Below are 11,917 nucleotides of genomic sequence, written 5' to 3'. Positions count from 1 at the left end.
ACATGTTAAGTTACAAAAATAAATAAGAGTATTTTTGTAACAGCTTTATTGTCAAATTAAAAGAAAAGAAAACCCTTTAAAAAGAGATCAAATATGGGAATGGTAAACCCTAAAAAGAAATACCAAGCTTAATCAATTTGGAATAATTAAGTTTAGAAAGATTCTATTTTATTTGTTAATGAATCAAGGAAATGATTCTTAGTTTTCAATGAAACTTTAATACTACTATAAATAAGTAATCTTTTAGGTTTTTTTTTTTTTTTTTTTTTTTTTTGGTGTTTAGAGAGCCACAAGGACGGGGTGAGAATCGATCACCCCGGATCTCCTAGAACTGGAGGAAAGCTCTAACCACTTGAGTTATCCCCCACTCTCATCTTTTAGCCGTTTTTGGTCTTATTGTGTGTCCGCTGGCAAATGTTAGTGAATTTCGTTTACTTTTCCCTTTTTTTTTTTTTTTAAGATGAAAGGTACACAATTACTAATGGTCTCCTAATCATAGGAAATGACCAAAAGTAGTTAGTGATTTCCCTATTTCAGGAAAAGGCCCAAAGTCAATTATAATACTATTATGGAGTACGTACTTATAGACAAAGACGCTCTTGCATAAAAAAATATATACATAAATAGACGAAGACGTTTAAAGATACTAATGATCATTAACAATACTAATGATCATTGTGCATAATAGTACCTAATACCAAACGTTTAAAAAGAAACGGAACAAGGGTAATTTTGGAGGAATTTGCAATTAATTTGGATAGGACAAAGGAGAACATTGTCTGAGATTTAGATGAATAAAGAGAGAAAATGATTTTTTTTTTTTTTAACCTTTCGAATTTAAGAGCTTCAAGGTACTTTTCAATGGTGTCTTCATTCTTGTGAGAGAATAATTTAAAACGTAACATTCAAAATATAACACATATAATATGTTCTCATATAAAATGTGTTCTCAGTCTTTGTTCTTAGCTTCTTTGACCAGGCTCCAGTCCAACCTTGGCTTCTTTACTCTTATCTTGTTGATCAACTTCTTTCATCTGTTCGTCTTGGAGATCCATGTCATTGTTCTGATCTTGTTGGACCTCCATCTCATTATTCTGGTTTTGTTGGAGCTCCAACACACTATTCTGATCTTGTTGGAGCTCTAGGACATTGTTTTGATCTTGTTGGAGCTCTAGGACATTGTTTTGATCCTGTTGGCGCTCGGGTACATGGCTCAATTCTTGTTGGGGCTCAGGTTCTGCACTTATGTCTTGATGGAGCTCAAGTGACTTCTGCTTTTCGAGCTGGGGCCTACCTGCATTGTCATGGTGGAACCTTACCACAATGCAGGTGATATTGTCAGCACTACCACGGTTGAAAGCAGTCTCTGTTAATTTCCTAGCAGCTGCTTCGGGTTCTTCCTCTGCCCAAGCAATTGAAACAGCATCCTGACCACAAAGCAAGCACAAACCACTTCAGTTAATTGGTAGAAAACTTTGAATACAATCTGATGCATTTGGTAGAAAACTATGAATACAAATCTGATGCAACAAACGGAAGACACTGCATAAGTGAGCTAATGGCTAACAACAATAACTTGGAATACAAATAAATAACAGAAAAATGGCCCATAATAAAGTATCCTCTTCAAAGTAGAAACTAGAATCACTAAAAGATTGATAACATAAAAACACAGAATATTACTCTTTTACATGTAAGAAAGAGTCTGCTCAAATTGACACATTTAACATACATAATTAAAAGTAGCCACCCTTAATTTTTAAAAGATCGATATTTCTTTTAGAACATAACCAGAAATTCAGAAAATTAGCATATAGCAAATTAATTGTCAAGAACAGAGCATACCTCATTTGGGACAACATCCCAAAGGCCATCACTGGCAAGCACAAGTAATTCAAGTTCTTCATTGATCTCTTGTTCCTGAGACAGTAAACTAATCATTAGTGATGATTCAATGTAAACTTCCTACACTGCTACACCCACAAAGAAAAATCACCACAAATTACACTATTATTTAAAGGTACACAAACAAACATAATTCAAATAATCAGAATAGTTGACAGTCCACATTATAGAAGTCTGAACACCTTCAGAAGAATGAAATCAACATGGGACGCCCTTTACATCAATTATATCCATGAATTTATAGTCCCTCACAGTCCCAAACCAACAGAAGGACGAGAGCCCAATCCATCAGAAGATTAATAAAGAAAAGATACCCAAGATGCCAAATTCAAGTCTACTTAGAAAAAAAAAAAAAAAGAAAGAAAAAAGAGAATCACATTTGAAAAAGATGGAAAACATTGTCCAGGAGGAAGATGGATTACCACAGACATTAGATAGGATATCCCGTGTAAAGGCTAACAGAAGCTAATTGATACCTCCATGACTTCACTTATGACCTTACACCAAAGTTTGGGTCTAACCAAAAGTTTGCTATATCAATAAATCAAAAGAATTAAGACACAACAGAGACTACACTAGAAAGAATTAAGACACAACAGAGACTGTATTAGAAAGAAACATTTATCTGAACCTCAATATCATTGTTCATAACAGTGATATGTACCCTACTCAAGAATTTTTTTTTTGCAGATTTCACCAACCATTCTGTACGATCAGTGGATGATGTTCAAACAGTCAACCTATATAGTTGTCAGGTCTTAAGAGTTTTACCTGAATTTCAGGTTCTGCCACAACAAATTGTTTCAACATGCGATTGCCAAAAGCACGAGACATGGCTAATACACCTCCAACTCTCCAAGTCCCTGAAAAGGCAATATAAAGGTTAAATGAGGTGCTGATAATGAAAATTAACATTTACAGACTCGATGCTTGACAACACTTCAAAAAAGAATTGTAAGAGATTGAATCACACATGTTATCTATACAGACTTGCATCCGTACAAGTTTCGAAAATTTAACTAGTTGACAAATTTGAACTCATTTTAGTAAGATGGATCTTGTTGTAAAGGTGGAGTGGAGCCAAGTATAGCTCACAATAAGCCAAATTTGTAGATAATCTTGCTCCCATTAAACAAAGAAGAATCACAAACAGAACAAGTTGCAAATAAATTTACAACTGCATAATTAACAAATATCAAAGCAATAATCAAATATCAGCGTCTCCCAACACAAGTATATATCTAATCAAGGTACAGGATAAATCATCTCTCAGATTGTTACTTTTCAATACTTCACAATTTCCCCAGTAATCTCTCTATTTTTTCAACTAGTATAAGTCTCAAAACTACCACATACCAGAAACACAACAACACTGAATGCCTAATAGCTCAACTTAGGTCACAGACTGATATCAATCTGTCAATTTTTAGTGGACGAATTTCACTATTCATTGGCATTTGGGTTATACTAGACTAAATTAGCACTGCTGATAAAACTGCATGCGGTTCTAATTTCTTGTGCAGATAAACACTCATTGCATAGGATTAATGGTTGGCTGGAAATACCGTCTTATAGCAAAGTAGGCACTAAGGCTGCAGATATCCACTTCCTCCCCAACCACATAAGGAGCTGAAACCTCTTTAGAGGCATTGGCACGATATCAGCAAAAGAAAAAGGCAGCCAAATGGCAGATAATCAGTAAGCAACTCACCTGCAGGATCATTTTCCAATTTCCATACTGCCAAATGCAAGGCTGAATGAAAACTATCAGAAACCAACTGCTAATATAATGACGCTAGTGTAAGTTCAGAAGTCACCACTCAGCCAAAATAACTATGAATTAAGAGTCTAAGTAGTTCAAGGGCAAGTGGCAACTCACTGGAAATACAAATTGCAAATCAAACAATTACCTTCGTCACAGCAGAAAGTCCAAATAGGCCTATACGAAACTTTCTTTTGGAAACCATTCCAAAACCTTTTGTTGAATGATACAGTATTCATTCCAAACCGTTTTGTTAAATGATACAGTATTAAACCACCAAAATATCCAAAGGAGAATTTGAGAAAGGTTATCATGATTCAGAAATTTGAGAAAATAACTACCACACAGGTCAACAAGACAGCCTATCTAATATTCTGTTACATCCTTTATCTCCTTTCTTTCTACAGGGCAAGGTATCTGATAATCTGATGTATCTACAGCTTAGCAACTGCAGAAATCTCTAGGGAACCAACCAACACCAATCGATCTTCAGTAACACAAGATATGCAAGGAATAAGAGACAAACTCCATAATTGGTACACAAGACATCTACAACTCTAAAAAGAGAGAGAATATGTTAAAAAAGAAAAAATCTCAGATAATCATGCCCAAGAAAAAAGCTATGCACCTAGCACATAGCACCGCAGCAGCATTTCTTGAGAACACACCAATCTAGAAAAGACATTTTCTTATATGATAGATGTCCCTTTGAGCAGCCTCCCCAAAAAGATCAATTTGGTCATCAGGCAATAATTATACAAGGATGATAGAAATCTATAGAGAATTAAAAGTCCTCTGATAAATGTTGATCTCACCTGCCCACATTACAACACCACCTGCACTCTCTATTCTCTTCCGCTCATCAAGTCTGTTTGGCTTGTGATCTTCAGAAAGGGCTATTGCTGTTCAGATAAAGGACGTAAAATATCAAGGACCTCCAAATCCATTCAACATAGGCTAAAGACAAGAAATGAACAGTAAAATATTTATGTTGCACAAACATGCATAGCACATAATCATATAAGGATGTACCCTATATATAAGACAGCTTATAATCATTTTTCGGAAAGCTTACAAATTATTGCATCAAAAAAAGGTTTTGCTAAATGAGCAAGAACTTCATTTGCTTTGCATGGTCACTCCATTAATATCCACATGAAAGTACATTCCAACTTTTGAGCACTCTTCTTTATCTAGAATTTTCAATTTCAACATCACCTTTAAGTCAAAAGGTCAAAGAAAAACAAATCAAAATGGAGCTTCTCTTTTGTTTCATTAGAAAATTCTTCTCTCTTTTTAAATTATACGGAGTATCATTTATCCCAGCCATACAAGTGACAAAGATTCATTGGCTATGTACACCCTGCAAACATTATTTCTAATATTTTAGTTGAGTTGGTTCAGAGTTTAATGTTAATAGCCATCTCCAGTATATTAGGAATAATCAAATCCCAAAAGTCCTCTTTAGTAAACCAAGATACAGTTTTTTTTTTTGAAAGAACCAAGATACAGTTTAGTTACTGTAGCAGTTTTCAAAATTACTGGGGATATTTCAAGAAACATGATCTCCACCTCATACAATCATAAATAATTTTCATTAAAAAGCAACAGGTTTTTTTATTTTCACAAAAATACCATACAAGAATACACTGGAAACTACTTTGTATTCCACAAATTTTAGCAAAACAAATATTCACACATTTTACCTTTTCCAGCCTTCGATATTACTGTGCGTGAATCTCCAACATTAGCAACATAAAGATGGTTTTCAACGAGTACCGCTGTTGAAGCTGTGGACCCATCGTCCCTGAATGTATCCTTTTCAGAATCCAAGAACTCCACATCAGTTTTCTTGTATGTTTCACCTGGGGCATTGACCACTTATCAGATAACAAACAGGATATAGTTTCAGCAAAAGCAAAGCACAATCTGTTTTTTTATTTTATAAAGATGGGACAAGAGTTTCTTCTATGAAGTAACTTCTTATGTTCATATAACTTGAAATTAAATATAAATGTACATTTTGAGCCTCTATATTATATGTCAGGAATTATATTACACATTGGCACATGAACAACGTACACAACTACCACATGCAAGTAACCTAATTAACAGTATCCATTGGAAACCAATCAAGAAAAGTGGCCTTCTTAACAGTTGAAAGATACAGAAGTTTATGAAATATGCAACTGTACGTTCATAGAAACAATGCAGCCACATGAGCACCAATATTCATTCAACACACAACAGACAGCGAAATAGGAACGTACTTATAGCCACTTTAGTGTCCTCAATAAATTTTGGATGTTTCATGAGATTCTCAAAGAGATAATCCTTTAAGTACTCAGCTGCACGAGAACCACCATGACCTACACAACAAATAAATTTGTTAACCATAGATCCCATAGGAAATTTTCACTTTCCTTGGTACTTGCTATTCCTGGCAATAGTACCAAGTACATAGAACCTAGCACAACACAAGTCATAAACTAACTCATAACAGGCATATATAGTTAACGCTAATTATAATTGAATAAATTCCTGCCATGTACTGTACCAGCTAAAATGCACAGCATTCCTACAGAATTGCGTAAGTTAATAAGAATGTGGCAGCACATAAAAATTATAAATAGTTTGGCCTAGTCATGCAGTAAAAGAGCTGCCAAATTTAAAGATATTAAGATGCAACTTTTAAAAACAATTGTAAAATATAAGGTTAATAGAAAAAATATTTCTGATTCAGTACAGACACCATTATGCTTATCACATCATAAGTAACAAAGCAAATAAAGCTATTCCATGTTGAACCATATACCACAGATACAAACAATCTATAGTATAATCCAATGCTTTTAACTTAATTTCCTTTTCTCCCTTCTCTCAGGTTCACTTTCCTCAAGTTGAAATTCCAACAATCTATCCTCCCTCATCTGGAAACTTTTTTCTCTTCTCATATGCAACTTGTTGTAAGCTCCAGCATATATCACCTTAAAGCGGGCCAAATTGTCAAGTAGAACCATAGACATACAGTAACAAAACTCTGTCAAGAAAGCAGCAACTCCACATCTCATGGGTCTAAATTGGACCTCACAGCCATAGCTGCAGTAATTGACTAGAGGAGAAATCTACAACTTGATATGCCATTCAAGAGAATCAAGACTGAGACATACTACTTCCTCCGTTTCTTCATAGAAGCATCACTTTCTACATAAGGAACCTTCAAATCTGATGCAACACTTTCTTTTTAAGTATATTAATTCTCTATATCTCTCTTATATCACATTGGTACTCTTTTTTCTTACCCTCTATCTCTCTCATAGTCTCATCTCCAAAAACTGACAAGAAATTCATGTCATCTAAAACGAAATGGAAAAAGATTACATTTAGACATACCATTTAGCATCTTATCTACTTGTGATGAAAAAACCAAAAAATAAAGTTCCAAACTTTGAAGCACCTACAATATGAATACAAGTTTTTAAGAGCTCAACAATGTTAATATGTGCAATGACTTGCAGAATGCATCTACATTTGCTTCACAAAATGGCCTTTAAATCACTAAAAGGTCTTGACCGGACAAAATCCTACCGCTACACTCTTTAACTAATTCAACTAACAGTACTTACTGTATTATCTATGTTGATCACATGTGAATAACCTTCGGCATATCTACCGGCTAACTTAATGAGACTCTAGAATAAGAGCCATCTCTTTTATCTCAACGTAATAATAAATTTGCATTTATTGATTGAATTTTCCTACTTATCAGAGATCCAACTTAAAGTACACATTAACTTCGTGCAATAGAATCTTTAGCATAAAGGTGGAAAGAGAGAGGAGGGAAGATATGCCCTATACTAAGATTACTAACAGGCCGCAAATACACAGCTTCAATGTCAAAGACATTCAAGGTAATAAAAGCTAATAAGTACTGCAGAATGCGGCAATCAAATTCACATACTGCAAAAGAAAGATACCTAACCCCAAAGTATGATAAGAGTGAATGAGGCTTGAGAGGATAATATGCAAGATGCATCTAAACATGCACTTTAACATGGTTCAAATTCTTCAAAAACAGAATGCTATAAGCGAGCTGCAAGTATAGAATATCTGACCATCAAAAATTCCAAAGAGGCACACAGTCTTCCCATTCTTTTTAGACATTTTGACATCAAAAAAATCTTCCATGCTAGCTCTCTTTCCCCGGAAGCTTGAATATCCACAGCTTAACTTTCCATCTTCACTGTCACACAAGAAGAAAATCAAGAAGTACAATGCAACTTAATAACAGAAATGAAAGAATAATTTATTCAAAATGTAATACTATAGCAGAAAGATAAAAAATCAACACATTAAGAAATAACATTGGCACATCAAAGTCCTATTGTCAAACAGGCTTTGAAGAAGGAGAACAAATAAAAAATCGAGTCCAATTTAATCTACATAAATGCCACAATAAATTTTTTTATTCTTTTTTAAGTTAACTGTGGATAGTCATGTAGAGCAGGAGAGCCTTTTTCTAATGACTCATCCAATGCAACACTTTGCTTATAATCATGAAAGGATGGGAACAAACACCCAATTGTGCAAAGTAAATGATAACATTAAGGGGTGAAAAAATACCTAAACAGGAAAACACATAGTTATAGAGGTCCAGGCCTTTCAAATGCCAATTTCTAAGTGAGGTCAAGCTTTTAAGCCTGTACCTACTTGGATGCTATGCCAAAATACACTGTTTAATGTTTTCTGCAGAATGTGTGCCAAAGAAGTGCTCTTTCATTTCAATACTACGAAATACATCTTAAAATAACAAGAAAAATCCCCTTACACAAGGAAAACATCAGAAAACAATGATACCTTTGTCTCTTGATATAAGAAAATTGTTTTAGGGGTAGCTTTCAAAAATTGTAAATAAGAAGAGGACTTGTCCATTGTTAACCAAAATTAAGGGGCGTGCTGTGTTCATTCAACCCAAGTATGATGTGAAACCTTAATTCAAAGCTATGAAAGCACTACTAACAAGATCAGCTATAATTCAGGAACAACTGGGAAATAGGTGGCTAAATTTGTTGAGGCGACCCTAGGAGCCATTAATATTTTTAAATTAAAAAAAGGATGTAAAATTAGACATGAAACAAACAATAGGATGCTATAAAATTCAATGAAAGCCATGTTTGGTAGTGACCAGTAGACCTGTGACATAAACTTGCTAAGCCCCTATGCCAATAAAATAATACAAAATAAGATAGTCATAAACAGCAAAGGCATTAAAATATTCTCTTTTCAGCCCTTGGAAGAGAATTGGAAAAAGAAAAAAAATTTATTCATGGTCACTACTAGTATTCATGATAAGTGATTCACCACCCGAAAACAGTGAGATAACTCACCACAGTCAATAGTCTCATCCATAAGGAAGTGGAAGTGGTAGTGTGAGCTATAAGCATAAGTGCATAACAAGTACAAAAATGGAGAGCGTTCAGATAGTAGCTTTATTAAACTGCATAACATTTTCCATGATCAGAATAGAACCAGAAGAATCTACATCAGAAATGCCATATGCTTCACCTAGTTTAATTATAATCAACAATAATCAGCAATGACTGAGATTCAAATGTAACAGAAAACATCAACTTGACTATCTAAGCAATCCTTTGCCATAAACAATTATTTACACTGATACTTGTAATATACAGCCTGTCATTAAGTTCTACACAATCAAGTTCCTGCATGGAATGTATAAAAATTCTTGAATATATCTGCACAAAGATATTCACCTTTTGCATCCACCACTAGCATAGCCACCATTCTCCCCTTTCTCTGGCAAGACACCCACTACGGAACCCCGATTTTGCATGGAACTAGTATCAACCATCATTTTTCCACAAGCCTTGAACCTTCTAATCTCACAATTCAAGGAATACAAGGGACTACGTTTGTCATGCAAAACTCGCCCCGTAACTCCTAGCCATACACTTCCTCTGGAAAGAACCCCGATGCACCCGACTTGAATTATAACATTTCTTATAGAACTGCTGCATATCATCTACTTCAACCAAACTGGCCTAACTTTCTCTGCCGATAACAAACACATCTGCATAATTCCATCAACATATATTATATATAAGTGACAATTCTATGAGTCCAAAACATAAGTTATCTAACCTAAACTGAAACAACATCCAAATTTCAAGCTGTAAAACTTCTACCACTTCACTTGATCATCATATTATCTGTGCAAACAGGATTTCAGGCTGAAATCAACATATTACACTCTCTTTATCACTCAACTGATCAAATAACATCAAATTATTACTATAAATAATCATAAGACATGACATCGAAACAACACGAAACCTCGGAAATTCAAATAAACACAATCAGATAACAAAACTTCCAGTTGAATTGAAACAAAACACAAAAACTAAGTGCGAAATGAACTTACATTAGCACGACGTTACTCCTTGGGCAATCAGCAACCCAACTTCCAAAAAAACAATATAATCGAATCAAATTGAGACGAAAATTTACAATATCAAACAATAATTACAGATCCACCAAACAATTTCCCCAAATTTTAATCAAATTAATATGATAGTAACCAAAAAAATTCAATCAATCAAACAATCAAAAAAAGCGAAGAAAAAACAAATAAAATCGAATCAATAGCAGAAAATACCGATCTACGCCTGCGATTATTATGGATAAAATTAAAAATTAATGAGAATCAAGAAGAATCTATAGGAAGAAAAGGCAAAATTCGTTTGAATTTCCTCTCTCTAGAAAATGATAGAGAGAGAATCTGGATTCTGGAACCCTAGAGAGAGAAAGAGAAAAAGGTGATCTGGGAGCGTGATGAAATTTGCAGTTATTGAGAGAGTGAGTGAGGAATGGAGGAGATAGAGAGAGAAACTGAGAGATTAAGAGAGAGAAAGAGAGAAAAAAAGGGAAAGTTTTAAAGTGTGAATTTTTGGCAAAGAAGAAGACTGACACCGTGGCATTATTCATGCATCTACTGTTAACAGCTTTGATTGGGAAGGAATAAGGATGAACGGATGATGGATAGATTGACAGGGTGCATCATGGCCTCATGGGCTCATGCCCATTTTGCGTTTTGATCCGACCTCGGCCGTGCCCGTGCTATTGCATTGGATATATTCATACGAAATTGTATTGAAAAACGACAATTTATATACGTAGTACTACTTTCTCCATTCTTTTTTACTTGATCCGTTTTGACTTTTACATTATTGGTCCATTTTCCACATTGTTCATCAGTCAAACTAACTCATCTGGTCAAGTAAAAAAGAACGGAGGAAGTATATATTAAAAACTGTTCCTAAAATCGTTTATTTGCCACATCATCCCCTCAATCCCTCCTTAACAAGAGTTGTGTCATGTCATCTATCACTCAACAAGTATTGTGTTACATCACTAAACAACACGTCATCATCACTTTCGTACATTAAACTTGAGGGAAATAAGATCAAACACCTAACCATCTTAGCCAATAATAAATCATGTCATCCTTGTAAATAAATACAACTCTAAATAGTAGGTGCAAAGTAAAAAGGAGAAACTAGATATGCAACTTGGAAAAAAAATTAAGAGATTAACATTTCCTAAATACTCGTAATTGAGAGTTAAAAATTGTCTTCAATTAATAACACTTTTTAAATAGTGTTAATTAGTAACATTATGTTTAACATTTGTGCACGACATATTCAAATAACCTATGCTTTATCATCATAATACCAAAATTATAATATATATTTAACAAAATAAAAATAAAATAAAATAGGATGATAAACCAAATTTCATAAAGAAAAAAAAAATTAATCAAAGCGGTAACCCGGTACAACGCGCGGGCCGTACACTAGTTTGTTAATGAATTGAAAGTTATAAGAAGACATTTTTTATGAGGGAATGCATTAAATTATACTTTCTTTGTATTTTATTACTTGATCCATTTTACTATGCATATAGTTTTAGAAGAAATAATATAAAGTGATGATATGAAGTATATGAAATAAATGAGGTTGGTGGAAGAATAAAATATGATAGTTGAGAATTGAGATGAGAGAAAATCTAGAAATATTAAAGTACTCCATATGATAATTAAGGGTCCACTAGGGAATAATAAACTAGTAAAATATTGTAAAAAGTTTTCAAATAAAGAAATAGAGCAAGTAAAAAATAAGCCTATAAAACAAAAATGTAGAACAAATAATAAAATACGGAGGGAGTACCAAC

The 11,917-nt window shown here is 34.0% G+C and overlaps 1 protein-coding gene across 1 annotated transcript; it reads right to left on the bottom strand.

Moving 5' to 3' along the window:
• Positions 1 to 599: 599 nt before the first annotated feature.
• LOC145606810 (putative protein phosphatase 2C member 13, mitochondrial) lies at positions 600 to 10,630 on the bottom strand. The gene is made up of 9 exons (XM_081662640.1): positions 10,110 to 10,630; positions 9,442 to 9,758; positions 7,783 to 7,910; positions 5,938 to 6,036; positions 5,374 to 5,532; positions 4,483 to 4,569; positions 2,677 to 2,768; positions 1,846 to 1,920; positions 600 to 1,427 (listed from the first exon to the last, which is right to left on the bottom strand). Exons 2-9 carry the CDS (start codon positions 9,708 to 9,710, stop codon positions 963 to 965), a joined length of 1,374 nt encoding a protein of 457 aa, XP_081518766.1. The 5' UTR covers positions 9,711 to 9,758; positions 10,110 to 10,630; the 3' UTR covers positions 600 to 962.
• Positions 10,631 to 11,917: the final 1,287 nt, after the last annotated feature.

Source organism: Chenopodium album, chromosome 23, assembly GCF_948465745.1.
Source record: "Chenopodium album chromosome 23, dcCheAlbu1.1, whole genome shotgun sequence".
NCBI classification, from domain to species: domain Eukaryota; kingdom Viridiplantae; phylum Streptophyta; class Magnoliopsida; order Caryophyllales; family Amaranthaceae; genus Chenopodium; species Chenopodium album.
Note: the sequence above shows the minus strand (reverse complement) of the source record. Positions and strands in the feature narration are given on the sequence as shown.

Coding starts and splice junctions, on each gene's coding strand:
- LOC145606810 (XM_081662640.1), bottom strand. CDS start 9,710: ATGATATGCAGCAGTTCTATAAGAAATGTTATAATTCAAGTCGGGTGC. Junction 2,769..4,482: donor TGGTGTTGTAATGTGGGCAG/GTGAGATCAACA, acceptor TTGCCTTTTCAG/GGACTTGGAGAGTTGGAGGT. Junction 1,428..1,845: donor GGGATGTTGTCCCAAATGAG/GTATGCTCTGTT, acceptor CTTTGTGGTCAG/GATGCTGTTTCAATTGCTTG.